We start from the raw sequence: 16,946 nt of genomic DNA, 5'->3' as shown, positions 1-16,946 counted from the left end.
AGTATAAAAATAACGGTGGTGGTAAGATTAGATACATAACGTGTGACAAAAAATACTAAACGCACCACACTAAAAATAAACGCATATCGAAACCTAAATTGTTGAAAATTAAAGCAAATTTTTTTTATGAAAATTGCTTGGATTCCATAGGCATGGCCTAATTGATTTGCTGTTAACCTGGGTTCAAAACCGAACACAAGTAAAACTAAATAAATAAATATTTATAGCCAGAATTACTGGCATGCCCTACAAAGCAAATTTAAAAAGAAAAAAAGAATATATTTAGGGTTTTTGCTGATAATTCCATATTTCCCTCCTCTCTCTAAGATTAATCGAGTCACCCCACCCACCCAAAATATGAGAAAATCAAGATCAAAGCGAAAATCAAATATCCACCTGCAACAACCAACAACAAATCCAAGGGATTTCCAATTCATGATCACCAAAGTAGCAGTGTCTCAAATCTGCAAATCAGTTGGGTTTAGGCGCAGCCGTGTTTCAGCCCTTGAAACCCTTACCTTGGTAGCCACCAAGTACCTGGAAACCCTGGTCAAGTCCGCTGCATCATTCTCCAATGCGGCCAGCCGTACCCAATCCAACATCCTCGACCTTACCAATGCCCTCCACGACATGTCCTTACAGGTGGGTTTCATGGGTGCATCCACTCTCTATGACCACAACAACTGTTTGTTGAAGTCCAGTGCGTTGGAAAGCTTGTCGGATTTTGTCAGCTCCACCAATGAAATACCTTTTGCCAAGCCCATTGAAAGAGCAAAAGAAAGGGAAAGTGAAGAGGTGAATGCTGTTCCAGGGAGTTTTCAAGAAAGAGGTGGTCATATCCCAGAATGGTTACCAAGGTTTCCTGATGTAGGTGATACTAACGAGAACTGTGATAAAAGGGTTAATGGGGAACAATTGTGGGAGAATTCCAGCTTGGTTTTGGGGTGTCAAATTGATGGTTTTGAAGAGAAAAGATGTGGGAGTAACAATGTTGGTAAATTACCAAAAGGGAGATCAAGGATTAAGTTCAGGGTTAATAATGGTGGAGGGACAAGGGTGGGTTTGAATGTTATTAGTTGCAATAATGTGTTTGGTCAAAGTAAAGATGAAGAAGAGGCAGAACCAGTAGCAGTGTGTGAGAAATCTGTTAAGTCTGAAGAGAAGCAGATTCTTGTGTATAAGAGAAGGAAGAAGCGTTGTCAGTTTCTTTAGATTTTGAGCATTTGGGATTTTGCCAGAAAGTTAAGTTTTTGATTGGCACTGGCAGGAAATTTCTAAGCTTTTTAGTAGGAAAAAGCCTGGGTTTATATATTATGGCAATATTTTTGGTTGGCCCCTCAATAGTTGAACCCAGGAACTCATATGATTTTAAATGACTAAAATGTTGAAAAAAAGAAAGGCTGTGCTTCTACTAGGCTACAACAAAATTATTTATTAAACTATGATGTTTAGAAATTATTTATTGAAGTTTATATGATTCTACTACATGCAATCTGTTTTCCTTGTTTAGAATTGTGCATTAGCTGGTGTTGATTGGTGCAAAACTTTGTGGGACTAAAAGAAGCATTTCAACATGTTTTGGGATCTTCAAACAGGCAATCAATGGCCAACAAGATTGAGTTAAAAGATAGAACATCATACAAAACTTTGCCTACTGACTGAAGCTTCAATGGTTGCAAGCAGCAGCATATTCATTTAACCAAATAAAAAATTATAGGGTTTTGTTCACAATAAAAAATAACTTACACCAGTCACCTGGTGATTGCTAAATGGTAAGTCTTTTATGACATATAAAGTATTATATATATATGTATGTATTTTAAACTTTCCCTCACAAGATTATATCACAAAAGCTGTGGTGAGCTAATACAGCCTTCTAAGAATAGCATTTATTTTTTGCCACAGTTGAAACCATGGCAAACAGAGAGGACAATGATAAGGATCAAGGCAATAAGTATTCCTAGAACAATCAGCTTGATCTTCATGTTTTGTAGCCACATTTTTCTTCGGATTTTTGTCCCTGTACTTCGAAAGTCTTGAGCCTGCAATGAAACAGTGAAAACAAGTTAAAATTATGTCTCCTTGCATGATGTTTTATCAATCAAGTTCTGCAGCTCTCTAGCATACTCAACTAACATCTAAGGCGCTACTCAACTCTCGCATGACATCAATACAAACAATATAAAGTCGTTTAAGTTAAGACGTGTCTATATTTTTATGTATACCCAGATCTATGCATGAAAGAGGCGACAGAGAGAATCACTGACCTGATTATGAAGATTCTCAGTCTTATCCACTAGCAGCTCTATCTTTTCCCCTCTATCTAACACCTGCAGGTAGGAAATTCAGTAACAACTACCAAAAGCATGTTTCTGATATGACGGTTAGGTACTGACATCATATCATAGTTTAATGTTGGAGAATTCAATTTGCCTCAAGTATTGCAGGATGGCAACATCAACCCTAAACCTACCGGAAAATGTGATATATAAGAAGCTAAGCCAGATAGTTCCATGGAGGTATAGGACATGTATAGACGTTTGGAAAAACCTGGCAAACAATTAGAACTACTTGAAAAATTCAATCCCAGACAAATTCACAAAGACCCTTTAAGATTTAACAAGGAACTTCAATAGAAAATAAAGGGATATCACCCTAATAGTAAATGACAGGTAAAAATTGCTGACATAGCAACAGGAGCATAACAAAGTTGAAGCGAACAAAGCACATATACTACCTTTTCGATGTTCTCCATCATAACACCTTTGACTTCAGAAACCTGAGCTTTGACCTTAGCTAGCTTGCTTATTTCTTCAGGATGCTCCATACAGTATTGCATATGTTCTTTCAGTTTTGGCCTGCAATTTAATAGCATGTTATATTTGCTCTGGTAATACGAAAAGATCTCCCCTGTTAAGTATTTTCAGGATTTTAAAGAGATAGATACCCAAATTCCTTGTTCAGGCTGTTGGCAGGAGCTGTAGCAGCCTTCCCGTTATCATATTTCGACACGAAATCATCCTTGATACGCTCCAAAAAAGCAATCGGCACTTGCCTTCCAGCTGACTCATCTGCAACAACGCAATAAGCTGCAACATCCAAGAGTCAGCCAATCTACCAACATATATAGATAAACAAAAGAGCTGACAATGAGAATGCAAATAATAACACAGTAATAAGGTTCTTTCAACAAGGAGTTCAATTAGAATTCATTGAAACAATATGTTCCAATCATCTTTCAGACTAACCACATTTGCACATGGCCTTCAACAACCTGCATATTACACGAACTCAATACACTATATACAGGCAAAATTTTAAGTTAAAAAAAGGGATCTCATCATAAATCTCCATTTACTAAGCAGTCAATTTGTGTAGTTTCAAATACTATAATGCAGATTAAACACAGAGATAAACTATTAACATGAAGAAACGGCAGCATAAAGCACAAATTTAAGCAATTTTCTCATAAATAATCGTATGGGAGAAACCAAAATCCAAACTTTCCTTCTAGATCCCAAATCCCATTTCTGTTCAAGAGATCAGATTATATCTGAAAGGAATAAAAAAAGAACTCCAAAATTCTCTTCTATTTCATTTTGATTTTCCACTCACTTCCCAAAAAACCCAAACTTCTAAAATCAAGGAAATCAAGGAACCAACAATTTAAAATCATGAAAATTAAAAGTACAAAAAAAAAAACTTAACTGTATCCATTGTCAACAAGATAATTGAAGGTATGGCCATCACAGTTGTAAGTGAACTTGTTGTTTGAAGAAGGAAGCTTTTGGAGGCATTGAAGAGCTATGGAATTGAAATTCCCACTGTATTCAGTATACTCAGCTAATATAACTCCCCCACGAGATACAAATGCATAGATCAATGATTTGGGCACCATTTTCTCAGAAGCTTTTCTTATATGGGAAAATTTGGGTTTCAAAGAGAAAACAAAGAGAGATCTGGGATTTGAAGCTTGCTTGCTCTTTTCTATTGCTTTTTTCCCCCTTGGTTTCTCTTCACAATTACTCTTTTGTTGGACTTTTTTGATATATCTAGAAACAAGAAGTAAAAATGGAAAGTGAAAAAGGGTTAATAAGGTTTAAAAATTGGAACTTGAAAGGTTTTTTGGGTAAATAATTGTTTTTTTTCGAAAAAAAAATGATTATTTCTGATTTGCATTAAATAAATTTCTGCCCTTTCAGATTTAAAGTTGGGACTTTTAAATTCTTAAACAGTGTGTTTGGAGAGATCTTTAAAGTTTCACAAATAATTAAAAGATAAAATATTTTAAATAATTCAAGGATTAAATTCGTTTACGTTACACTTTTCCTTTATTTTCTAAATTATGTCTCATATTGTCCTTTAATGGTCAAATTTCTATTTTACAATATTTATCCTTAAATTATTATCTTGAAAATTAATAATCCAACAATTTATAAATAATTATAATTAAAATTTTCTAATATTTATTTCTTTAACACTAAAAATTATATCAATTTTGTAAATTTTAATTTTAGTATTATTCTTTTAATAATTCTATGAATATCAAAATAGGACATTTTGGTAAAAAGAGAGAGCGCATTAATCTCATTATAGATTTTTGTTATATCTATTTTTTTATACAAAAACTGAAGTTATCCATAATCTTTTTTCAAATCTTAAATAGGAAGATAATGTGTTTTAACACGCTCAAACTCACGTCCTCCTACATTGACAACAATACTAATACTAATCGAACTAAAATTTAATCGACATTAATTATCATATATTAAAAGTGTTATGTAAATGATTTCAACATTTCACCTATTTTTAAAAATTAGGTAAACTAAAACCTTTTCTTTTCTTTTCTTTTCTTTTTCTTTTAAATTTAAATTATTTAACAAAAAAAAAAAAGCTGATAAACACTAAGACACTCTTCATGATGAAGATTCTTTTAAATTTTAATATATTAAAATTGGAAATGAAAAGCAATATTTAGGAAAGGTGAATAGAATATAGTCCAAGAACAAGAATTTTGAACTTAGAAAATCCAATTGATATTTTGATAACTTTGATGATTTTCTTTGAAAAAGCTGAAAGTGAAGGGTCCCAATGCCATTGGGATTGTCTCTATTGTGTGGATCAAATTGCACAAATATTTAATTTTTTATATATATAAATAAATAAATATATCAATGTTTGGTTGAAAACAAAGAAAATAATTTGTACTTGTGCTTATCTGTAATTATTTAGATTTAATATTTTAATCCTTTTAGAATAATTATTCTATAATTTGTTTGGCAGGTATAATTAGGAGTTAATACATTGAAAAACTTGTAGACTTGGACTTATTGAATTAAGATGTAACACATTATGGATGTCATGCATACATACATGCATGTAGCTAGTCATGTAAATTCAAGTTAACTAATCAAGCAGATGAACCTATATATACCATGCATACATACATGCATGTAGCTAGTCATGTAAATTCAAGTTAACTAATCAAGCAGATTCTTTTTTATGGGTTAATATTTATTATAATAGAGTGTGTACTTTTATTCCATAAGTATTATCTTTTTTTAATATTTTATTATATTGTCAAATTCTTATTAACCCTTTAATCTTACTTATAGAATAAACTCGCTAAATATTATTCATTTTTAATTAATGCTTAATATTTATGTTAATTATTTTCTCATACAAATCACCCATAAATGAATTTAACCCCTTAAAAATAAATCTTATAAATATTCCTCGAATCTAAATTAAGATTTCTATCTCTTCAATTTTAGTTTTTGCTTTCATATGGTATATTTTTTAAATTGATTAGATTTTGAGATGAATTTGAGTATTTTCAGATATTTGTAAATTGATTTAGGTTTAATTTTTTATAACATATTTATCTTTGTTTTAATGACGAAAGATAGAGTGAATAAATCCAATATAACCATAACCTGACCTAATTCCAACGATGATGCTAACATTCTTAGATTAAAATTCAATCTAACCTTTAATAAAGAAATTATTGGTTAAGGTGGATGAAAGTAGACGAGATTTTCAGGTCATAATAATGAATGAATGATGATGAAAGTGGCACCCTTCCCTTCCCTGCTAGTTTATGCATTTAACCAAGACTTTCCTTTTTATGAAGTGGTAATATTCAGATATAACCTAAATTTGTAGCAGTTAAGTTGGGGGTAGATGGCGCCGGATTAATGATGCACAGCAGTATAGCGGTGGATCACCGGATTCTTCATCTTCTCTTCGGTAAACAAAAATGCAAAAAGAGAGGTTGCAAAAATCGACGCCGTCTGTGGGAATTGAACCCACGACCACGTGGTTAAAAGCCACGCGCTCTACCGGCTGAGCTAAGACGGCTACTGATAGACAGTAACATAGAGGTGGATCATCGGTATTCTCCCTCTTCTCCGGTAAACAAAAATGTAAAACAGAATCTATCAAAAAAAAAATGTAAAACAGAAATTACAAAACACGACGCCGTCTGTGGGAATCGAACCCACGACCACGTGGTTAAAAGCCACGCGCTCTACCGGCTGAGCTAAGACGGCTACTGGTATACAGTAACATAGTGGTGAATCATCGGTATTCTCCCTCTTCTCTTTGGTAAAAAACAAAATATGAAACAGAAATTTCAAAACCCAACGCCGTCTGTGGGAATCGAACCCACGACCACGTGGTTAAAAGCCACGCGCTCTACCGGCTGAGCTAAGACGGCTACTGGCATTCAGTGACATAGTGGTGGGTCATCGGTATTCTCCCTCTTCTCTTTGGTAAACAAAAATGTAAAACAGAAATTACAAAACTCAACGCCGTCTGTGGGAATCGAATCCACGACCACGTGGTTAAAAGCCACGCGCTCTACCGGCTGAGCTAAGACGGCTACCAATGGCCAATCATCCTCGTTAAAGCTATTGTAGACATTATCACAATTCACAAACTAAATCTTGTGCTTCGTTCGAGCTGGAATTATGTAATTATGAAAACAAAGGGTGCCCTATTTTTTCTAATACAATGTTCACAAAATAATTATATATGAATTTTAATTTTGTATAATTTTATATATAAAATTTTAATTTAATTTAATTTTATAAATTATTAACATAATTATTGATATAATATTATTTTCTGTTTATATATTACATACATAATTAATTATATTTATCTAATATAAAAATAAATTAATGTATTTATTTATTTTTAAATATGTATGATTAAATTAAAATTAAAATTTCAAATATATTTTTGAACTATAATTAAAATTTCACGTATATAATTACACTAAATTAAAATTAATATATATAATTACACATTAAATTAAAATACATATATAATTTTAAAATTTATTCCTATTTTTTTTATATAAGCTTCTAATCATTGAACAGAAGAAGGAGATTCAATTTTCATTTTACCTACGGGTTCCTTATTATATATCAACGACCCAATTTAGTACTCACCTTCAATAAAATAAAAATCAAGGGGCAAATACGTAATTTCGAAGGTTAACCCTAAACTCCACCCTCCTTCTCACATATATGAACACCCAACACTCAAAAAAATCTCCCATTTTTTGAAACCCTTGCGGCGTCAAGATGCAGATCTTCGTCAAAACCCTAACGGGGAAAACCATAACCCTTGAGGTCGAGTCTTCCGACACCATCGACAATGTCAAAGCCAAGATCCAAGACAAGGAAGGCATCCCTCCCGATCAACAACGCCTTATCTTCGCCGGGAAGCAGCTTGAAGACGGCCGCACCTTAGCCGACTACAATATCCAGAAGGAATCCACTCTTCACCTCGTCCTCCGCCTCCGCGGCGGTGCCAAGAAGAGGAAGAAGAAGACCTACACCAAGCCCAAGAAGATCAAGCACAAGAAGAAGAAGGTCAAGCTCGCCGTGCTCCAGTTTTACAAGGTGGACGAGTCGGGTAAGGTTCAGAGGCTGAGAAAAGAGTGTCCCAATGCCGAGTGTGGTGCTGGAACCTTCATGGCTAACCATTTTGATAGGCATTATTGCGGTAAGTGTGGGCTCACTTATGTTTACCAGAAGGCTGGTGGGGATTGAGTGGGATAAGATAGATTTTTACTTGTTTTCAAGTAATCGTATTGTCATGTTCTGATTTTTGTTTGTTTTTAGTATGTTATAATTTTTGGGTTTCTATTTTGGAATTTTGGTTGCTAATTGAAATGTTTGAATCAAATCTTATGAAGTTCTCTTCTTCTTTATGATGATTTGCTCTGATTTCTAATTTGATCATGAAAAAACAACAATTCAAACTTGTTGAATTCAGAACCGAATTGAAATGAATCAAAATGGACACTCAGATCAATTTGATCTGTCCATGTCATTGCAAGACTATTTCGAACATCATCGACACCAAACTTCAATAATATACAACAGTTTTATTATTTCATTACTATGTACAAATGCATATATACTTTAGTTCCCATTGTCTGAGTTCGAAGCCATGAGCTTTTAATATACAGACAGCTTTATACACACGTGTGCTTTACTAGGTTTCATTGAGTTTATAAACAATTCAACTCTGAGCATCAATGGATACACTTATGGCATTTAGCTCGACATGTTGTTTTCCCTCGTTTTGTGGATGAACAATGACAGTTGCATGAGCTTTAGACCTTGAGGATTGCTTACTTGGCCCTTGTGAAACAGATACGGAGCTAACAAGTGAGTTTTTATTAGCGTCTTGATTGCCTTGATCTTCTGTAATGATTTCCCATTCCTCTTTGAGTGATGTAACTTGTATGCCATTCTCATGGAGGCTTTCCATTTCGAACGTCGTTGGTAATATTACGTAATCATTTATTGGGTTGTAGAAAGGGTCTGGATTGCCTGCCTTCAACCAATGCTTGAGAATTCGATATAAATGAGGTTCACAAAGAATTCCTCGGTGCTCACCGGGGATTCCAACCCTTGCTTCTGCATTGAGTCCATCAGCCTGAAAATAACCAGAATTAGAACAAGTTCGAAATCACAATATGCCTATAAAATCATGGAAGGTTGTAAGAATAGGGGTCAGCTAACCTTAGCTGATTCTACTGGAACTGTTCCATCACCATCAACACATACATACGTGGGCTGATATGCAGAAGAAAGTCAGCATTAGTAACCAAATCTATGAAACGTATGAAACATACCAAAAGAATTTTCTGGCAGATGTATCATGGTTCTCTATACTAGGAATCAGATTACACTTTCTCACTCCTATTCAAAAAATGAGCTATATACATTAGAACGAAGCAAGTTGATCTATTTTAGTAAAAATTGCATCAATTTGTAATTTTAAATGTTGATAGAATAATCAAATAGTGGTATGTAACGTGCCACATTTATATCATATTGATGTTTAAATATTAGTTTTTAACAGTAGAAATAGAAGGAATTTTAGTTTGTTTTTTGATCTAATATATAATAATTAATTTGTTTATTTTTTTAGTAGAGGGGTAACCTTCAATGATACTTCTACCGAATTTTCTTAAAGTGGCCCTAGAACTACAGCAAGAAAATAAGAGCAGCCTACAACAAAAATTACCTGAGAAAACCGCAAGTCTCGGATATCTGTGATAGGTGCCTCCTCACTTCCGTAGCTGCAAAATTGTGAAAAATAATCATATATATATTATGATATGTTTGTAAGTGAATCAGTACTTTCAACGAAACAACCAAAAGAGGTATTACCAGACGCTATGTGGTGTCTCAAGATTGATCCCATATATATTGTAGAATTTAACTCCAGATGGAACCTTAGCTTCAGACAACACCTTGTGTGTCTCTTTAGCCCATTTCAAGATCTCCAAATTGAATGGAAGTGGAATATTCTCTCCACCATAGTCGATCTGAATATAAAATGCATAAAATCGAAATGCAGTTGAGTAAAAACAAATATCTTAAACCATTTATAAAACTACTAACTAAACTTGTTGGAACCATTAATTAAAGATAAACTCCTTATGTTAACATCTGGTACTTAACACTGAAGCTTTCTATTTTCTATGTATTTATTTTCAGCCATTGACTCAACCTAAGATCAACTACTTCCTTATATAAGCGAAGTTCATAGCTTACCGAGTTGCCTGAAAGAGACTCCTTAAAAATATCAATGCTTTCTCCAGGACGATAGGACTCTAGAATAGTCTGAGGAATTCCATTACAACCTTCTTTCTCCCTCCAGATCTCAAGAAGTGGCATATGTTGCCAATGGAAATATGGACAAGCCATTAACTCATAGATTGATGGGCACTCAATGAGCTGAATGATGCAGCAAAGAAATAAATACCTCAAAAATAACAACGAAGAAACAAGACTGGAGTCTAAAAAAAAAATTAAATAAGCACATAAACACAACAAGGAATTAAGGTTGCAGAATGAAGTGAGAGCACGACATTTTAACAGACTCCAAAAGAAGAAAAAAGTTCAACGAGAAATTGATTTTTCAAAAACATTCATAAATAATGGACATGTCAACAGACTATCCATGCCCTCGTTGGCATCTAAGTAGAAATGCTGAAAATGAAAAAAGTAATTAGAACATAATCACGTACTAATTGATGCATGCTCCACTTTGAAATGAAAAAGTTCTGTTCCCACCCTTCAACAAATGACACTCCATTTAGGAAGGTAGAAGCAATATATCCAGGTGCACCTGTTGAAACATTTCAATCGCAACTCAATAAGCAACTTGACTCAATAAAACCAGCTATTGAGCATATGAAGTTCTTTTGAAGTGATTCAACTGTCAGTTCCAGCATACTATTAACTGGAGAAACTTAAATATTTCAAAACCTGCTTATAAGAAATCATCTTGGAACATATATAAGGAAAAAGATGAACATCAAGGGAACAGCATGCCACTGTTTGATAGAACTGCAATGTCCTAGACTTTTCGTGACTAATCTTAAGATAGCTTCTAATGAAACATATCAGAGATAATCCTCACTTGGACATGCCTGCGGGTGCTTGAACAAATATATATTTTGTAATTTTTGTTAAAAAAAGAAAAAAGGCTCATCCTAGGATTCATTACTCTGTAGTCTGTACAGTAATTTCTCCTATAAATCCAATATTTTGACCAATTTTCAGATTTTAGTCGATCAAGAAATGCAATGGAAAAAATTCAACATCTTATGGTTCGAAGAAAATATTCTAATACGTCTTATGTGACCTTTAAAATAGAATTTGTTTAATTCAGGTATTGTTGTATCATTTTGCAGCTTCCTTTTGGGCAACAAATGATCTGAAACTATCATCTTGCATGATACTCAAGTTATAAAGACCATTTACCTCGAAAAGGTACAGCAATCACAATCCAGTTCTTCACATATTTCTCGAAAACCTGTACAAGAAAAGAAGCATTGTATCACAAAGAGATAGAACACGAAACTATAACTCGTGAGGGAAAAAACGAGGATAAAGAGCACAGTAAAGCAGAAAAAGGACGAGATAGGAGATGCAATAGATAGCTTACATCACTGTGAAGGCCCATGAAACATTTTACGAGAAGACCCCCCATAGAATGACTTATGATATTTATCTTTTTCCCCCCTGATGCTTTATACACTGACTCTAGTTTTGCTGCCAGGCGATCCAATGTGTCTTGCAACCTAAAAGAAAGCTAGAATCAACCACTAGAAAAAAAATCTATAAATTGCAAGGAACGACAGGCCACCACCCTTAATTAGAAGGAAAATAATTAAAAAATAATCAATAATATGATTATACCTGTTACTTTGGCGAAAATCATAACCGAAACCAAAAAGTGTTTTCCCTTCTTGAAAACCCCACTTTATCATTTCAACAATCATATCATGGAAATAGTAAACGCTCTCCTGTCCGATGATCTGAAAGAAAACATAAGAGTTTCACCAAAACCAATCATTAGTTCATACTCTTAAGCTTAAGGAGAGACTTAGATATTGGTTCTCTTAGCATTTCAGTATCTATAAGCCTTACCAACAAGGTACTTAAAACAAAATAGTCTAATCTAACTTTTGGTTAAGGTAATATCCAAAAAACCTTCCTTAATCAATCATTAAATAGTAAGAAATACAAAGAAGCATACCAAGTCAGGATCCAAGACATCAATGGCGTACAATCCATATCTTTCTTCGGGAACAGTAATACTTGTGCTTGGATCTAAGGACACAGTTTTACCTGTTCCACAACCAATGAACCGACAATATCATAATCACTCCACAAAATTTCAAACACAAAAAATAGCAAAATTCACTATAATAAAGAAAAATCACTTTTGAACTGTTTACACCTAAGTCAAGTGAGCTCATTCTTTCATCAAATTCTACCAAATATTAGTCACAGATTAAAACGGCTTAGTTGATTTTAATGACTAGTGGATATAAAATTTCTTAAATTCTCCATAATACTACAGTTCCACTAAATTTCTTTCGGACGAATACCCAAAAAAAAAAATTACCAGTGGAAGGATCAAAGCGAGACCAGAGCTTGGAACAGAACTTAGAATCGGCCTCGAGAATCCGAACCCAAACCCGCTCTTCATTCCCATTCTGATGGTCTACAGCTTTCAAAATCGAGCCGGCAATACCCGGAACTAGTAAAACCGGGTCGAGATCCGGGTCAACGTAGGGTTGTGGTTTCCTTATCAACTTCAACAACATCTCCACAGATTGAACAATGTCTCCCAACATCGCCATATCCAATCAGAACTATTTATCCAACATAAAAAGGTGATTGATGCAATTTCTCTCTCTCTCTCTTTTTTTTACACTATTTAAAGTGTGAAATTAGGATGGGAATTGGGAAATTAAACGTTTTTTTTTCTTTTTTGTTTTAGGGATTGGGAAATTTGGGGAAACAACTGTCTAACACTGCAAAAAAGGAGATGTGTGCTCATTGACGAACAAAATAATTACAAAAATACGATTTTATCATAGTTGTTATTATTGGTCTGACTTTTCACACAACTTCCTTTCCTAATCAAAATTCAAAACTGACAAATAAAATATAAAATATATGTCAATTAACTTATAAAATATTATTGTCAATGACGTGAGTTTAAATATTTTATCAAGAAAATAAATATGATGAGGAAAATTATTAAAATATATATAAGATAATCTTTTAGAATTTAAGATTTCATGAGTTTAACTTTGTTGAAACAAATTAGCTATTACATATAAACAATTTATCACACCCACATAAATTTATATTTTAAAAATAATAGAGTAGATAGGTTTTTTAATAATTAGAAGTTGTTTAAATAAGTATTTTAATCCAGTTATTTTATAAAAAATTTAATTATGTTGCTGCTAACGATAAATTAAAATTAAGTGTTAGAACTTTTTCATCAACTTTACATTAAAATTTATTTGATAAATTCGTAATAATTAAATATTGAATATGTAGTTATTGATTTTTTAAATGATTTATTTTTAATTTTAATTTTATATTATTTTAGTTAATTTTAGATAAAATTAAATATACTAATTTAAATATCACTTTTAAAATTTTTTATTTTAAATATATTTTAATGGAATATATATTTATATTTATAATTTATTCAATTCAAAACTTTGATCCTTTTGTTGAATCAAAGTAAGAAAAAATTTAAAATTTGAAATCAATTCATTTACTTAAAGTCTTCGGCAAGCAACTTAGTTATGTGTCGTATTATATAATTTTATTGGTTTTTTTTTTTCAATTGAAAACGGCAGGTCAGAGATCTTGTACAAGATTTTTACTATTTTTTTTATTCGTTTAATCAAATAAGGAAATAATTATGATTGAATAAATTAAAATTTGATGTTTTTGTAAAACTTAATCTTAATCCGCATTGCAACTTAATCTTTGTTGATACACGGTATCAACAGAGATAAAAGAGGAGGGAGAGAGTAAAGAAGCTGAACTAAAAATAAATCGAAAAATAGGTCTGAATCCCCATGAATAGAGTATTTTGAGTTATTTAAACCATGAGTTAATCATGAATTTTCAAGTCAAGTTATTAATTATTTTATTATAATTTTCTAATAATCTTAAAATATTTAATTTAAGTCAGATATTTATAGATTATTCTTTTATTTTATACATCCCGAGTACATTGAAGTTATTAGAAATAATTAATAAAATATAGAATAAGGTGTGACAATTATAATTCCATCCGATATTCATAAATGTGACAATAATACTCAAATTTTAATATGCACGACTGAATAATACGGGATAGAATAAAACTTATCAATAGTGGAGTATTGATAATTTTAGCAATATTTTTGTCCCACTCAATTATTGGTTTTTTATTTTTTTACAAATCTTAAAATTAACACGCTCAAAATTACTTCTTCTTATTTTAGTAACAATCACGATGTCGGTTAAGTTAAAACATTTAATCGACATATTATTATTGATTTTAAATATATACCAGTTAATTTGAAATTCTCACAAATTTATCATTAAATTAGTGATATGATTGGCCAACAACACATTAGAATGCAAATACTCTTATATTATTTTATTTACACTCTCTTTTATAAAGTTTTCGTTTTGGAATTATAATTAATAATATTCTTATATTATTTAAATAAATAATAAATCTAATGATGTTAGTATTTTGTTTTCTCAAATAAATAGTTATAATATGTTATATGAAATTTTACATCCGACACCGACACAGGTCGAGGGATTTTTTTTTTTTTTTGCATTTAAAAGGAACCCAAAATCACAAGTAATCATATTAATTCACTTGTCTCTTTGGTTAATGCATCTTAATCATCCTCTTAATTATCTGGAATCAAATTAATTGAACATGTTTGCCATGCCCATGCATATTTAGACCATCATTACCTTTCAATAATGGCATTAACTATATATATATAGGAAACATGGAAACATAATCACATTTTGGATGGACCCCTTGGCCCCTTAAACATTGTTTAAATGAAAGAAAAATTTAATTGTGAATCGATTGACTAAACTCTGCTTAACATGAAAGTTTAGTTTACAAATTTTGATGTACAACTTATTGAGGTGATGGGAATTCTTCAATAAAATAAAGTTTATGGTGCTTTTGAACAATTAATTTAATGTAATTCTGTTTTATTTATTTTAAAAAAACTAATCAATTTCCTTATACATGCTAAAGTTTATTAACACTTCATTCATAACTTATTTTTCAACAAATCACCGTTAATTTTGCTTAACTTAATCAATCTATATTAATAAAATTTAAAATTTAAAGATTTACTATTCAAAATGAACCAGCAATGAATCATCCCAAGATAAAGTAACTTTTAGCTCTCTTTCAACTCTTTAACATATGTGACCGGTCAATATTGATATGCACAAACTGCATAGTCATGTCAATCTTACTAGCTAAGGGCAAAAGGATTAGCCAATCCTCTTTCATTGACAGATCTAGGACAACTTCTAGGGTATCCTCAAACCTAGGTATCATCTCTATCTTGACCATCTTTCATGTTTTTTATCGCTATTCTTCATTATTACTTGAACTGAACTTCAAAATCGAAAACCATATTAAAACTCAAACTTCAGTGTGTCCATCGCTTATCTCCCCATGTAAAGAATCTAATAGCTCTAGCTTAAATATCCAGTATCCAACCCAACTCTTTACCTAAACATTGCGGTGAAAGTATGTAGTATATGTATATCCCTCTATTATATAGATCGAATCACATTAATCTCTTCACTATTAAACGGATTAATTTAACCATTATATTATTAAAAATTAAATAAAATTAAATTTTAATAAAATTAACATTTATCATTCAAAAACTATCAATTTTGTTGAATGTAATTAATATTTCAAAAGCTTTTATAAGTTTGTAAACAAATTAATTTTGTTTGAAATTGAACTCTAAAAAATCATGTAATTTTTCTAAACGACAAATAATAACTTTAATATAATTTAAATTTATTCAATTTTTTAATATTACAAGGAATAATTTGATTTACTAATATAAAGACTAATTTAATAATTATAGGGACTTGGCTAAATAATGCCTATACATCTAGGTAGTTGTGGATGCACAGGCTAATAGCCTAAGCATGGGTAATGGGGGTGGGGGATTTGGCAGAAATAGTAACCGTATTTGAAACTTTAATCCCAATGCGCCATGGAATACTTCAAAAACTTGAATTTTAGGTGTTATGATCACTAAGTCCTAAAAAAATAAAAAAAAAAAAAGATTGTATGAAATTGTGATTTCACGTCATTTTTATCTCTTTTTCAATGGGAGAATGACAAATTAGATTTTTTCTCCTGATTTTTAGCTTTTTTTTTTCTTGAAAAAATTCAAATCTAACTAAAAATGCTAAAAATTGGGAGGAAAAATCTCATTTGTCATATAATCCCTGTGGTTCTACATCATCATTATTGTTTTTCGATGGGAAAATGATAAATCAAATTTTCTCTCCTGACAAAAAATTAAATCCAACTAAAAATGCTAAAAATTAAGAAGAAAAATCTAATTTATCATTCTATTATTTAAAAAATAATAATAACGTGAAATCATAATTTTCTATAATCCTTTACACGAAGTTCTATAAAAGTGCATTCTTATGAGATGTGAAAACACTTAAAAATTCGTATTCAAAGAAATATAATAATCTATATTATCAACGCAAATGAGACCAAAAAAATAATGAAAAAAACCCCAAGAAAACCCTAATTAAATTTAAGTCTTGTATATGAAACAACCACATCATCACCCTACCTTAATCAAAATAGATTCAAACTCCTTGAGGCTAAATTACAAACCAAAAACCATGTGACCCTATCCATAATAATAAACTATATTAAAGAAAAGGGTGTGGGGTCCTTAATTTACTCCTTTCATTACAGCTTTCTCACTATGTCCATGGAAATCCCCCTCCAAAGTACCCACCCAAAGCTAAAGACAAAAAGGCCATAACCCCCTCCCTCTACATTACACGACC

At 31.7% G+C, this 16,946-nt stretch overlaps 4 protein-coding genes and 4 non-coding genes across 8 annotated transcripts; 2 read left to right on the top strand and 6 right to left on the bottom strand.

Moving 5' to 3' along the window:
- The first annotated feature begins 260 nt into the window (after window positions 1–260).
- LOC108489601 (transcription initiation factor TFIID subunit 8) lies at window positions 261–1,296 on the top strand. Its single transcript, XM_017794259.2, has one exon. It carries the CDS (start codon window positions 358–360, stop codon window positions 1,210–1,212), a length of 855 nt encoding a protein of 284 aa, XP_017649748.1. The 5' UTR covers window positions 261–357; the 3' UTR covers window positions 1,213–1,296.
- Window positions 1,297–1,670: 374 nt separating this feature from the next.
- Window positions 1,671–4,333, bottom strand: LOC108489602 (vesicle-associated membrane protein 721-like). The gene is made up of 5 exons (XM_017794260.2): window positions 3,709–4,333; window positions 2,948–3,089; window positions 2,738–2,858; window positions 2,268–2,330; window positions 1,671–2,042 (listed from the first exon to the last, which is right to left on the bottom strand). The coding sequence occupies exons 1-5, from the start codon at window positions 3,896–3,898 to the stop codon at window positions 1,890–1,892; spliced, it is 669 nt and encodes a 222-aa protein (XP_017649749.1). The 5' UTR covers window positions 3,899–4,333; the 3' UTR covers window positions 1,671–1,889.
- A 1,954-nt stretch (window positions 4,334–6,287) lies between these two features.
- Window positions 6,288–6,360, bottom strand: TRNAK-UUU (transfer RNA lysine (anticodon UUU)). Its single transcript has one exon. It is a non-coding gene; the product is annotated as a tRNA-Lys (tRNA).
- Window positions 6,361–6,478: 118 nt separating this feature from the next.
- TRNAK-UUU (transfer RNA lysine (anticodon UUU)) lies at window positions 6,479–6,551 on the bottom strand. The gene has a single exon. It is a non-coding gene; the product is annotated as a tRNA-Lys (tRNA).
- Window positions 6,552–6,645: 94 nt separating this feature from the next.
- Window positions 6,646–6,718, bottom strand: TRNAK-UUU (transfer RNA lysine (anticodon UUU)). Its single transcript has one exon. It is a non-coding gene; the product is annotated as a tRNA-Lys (tRNA).
- A 92-nt stretch (window positions 6,719–6,810) lies between these two features.
- On the bottom strand, window positions 6,811–6,883 carry TRNAK-UUU (transfer RNA lysine (anticodon UUU)). The gene has a single exon. It is a non-coding gene; the product is annotated as a tRNA-Lys (tRNA).
- A 549-nt stretch (window positions 6,884–7,432) lies between these two features.
- Window positions 7,433–8,208, top strand: LOC108489409 (ubiquitin-40S ribosomal protein S27a). The gene has a single exon (XM_017793946.2). The coding sequence runs from the start codon at window positions 7,593–7,595 to the stop codon at window positions 8,061–8,063; it is 471 nt and encodes a 156-aa protein (XP_017649435.1). The 5' UTR covers window positions 7,433–7,592; the 3' UTR covers window positions 8,064–8,208.
- Window positions 8,209–8,381: 173 nt separating this feature from the next.
- LOC108489408 (lecithin-cholesterol acyltransferase-like 4) lies at window positions 8,382–12,987 on the bottom strand. The gene is made up of 11 exons (XM_017793945.2): window positions 12,451–12,987; window positions 12,079–12,170; window positions 11,739–11,857; window positions 11,485–11,620; window positions 11,301–11,352; window positions 10,562–10,662; window positions 10,086–10,268; window positions 9,699–9,856; window positions 9,553–9,607; window positions 9,045–9,098; window positions 8,382–8,958 (listed from the first exon to the last, which is right to left on the bottom strand). Exons 1-11 carry the CDS (start codon window positions 12,686–12,688, stop codon window positions 8,539–8,541), a joined length of 1,608 nt encoding a protein of 535 aa, XP_017649434.1. The 5' UTR covers window positions 12,689–12,987; the 3' UTR covers window positions 8,382–8,538.
- Between the last annotated feature and the right edge of the window lie 3,959 nt (window positions 12,988–16,946).

The sequence above is a fragment of the Gossypium arboreum genome, chromosome 10, assembly GCF_025698485.1.
Source record: "Gossypium arboreum isolate Shixiya-1 chromosome 10, ASM2569848v2, whole genome shotgun sequence".
Lineage (NCBI taxonomy): Eukaryota > Viridiplantae > Streptophyta > Magnoliopsida > Malvales > Malvaceae > Gossypium > Gossypium arboreum.
The sequence above is the reverse complement of the archived record's forward strand: the minus strand, read 5'-3'. Positions and strand labels throughout refer to the sequence as shown.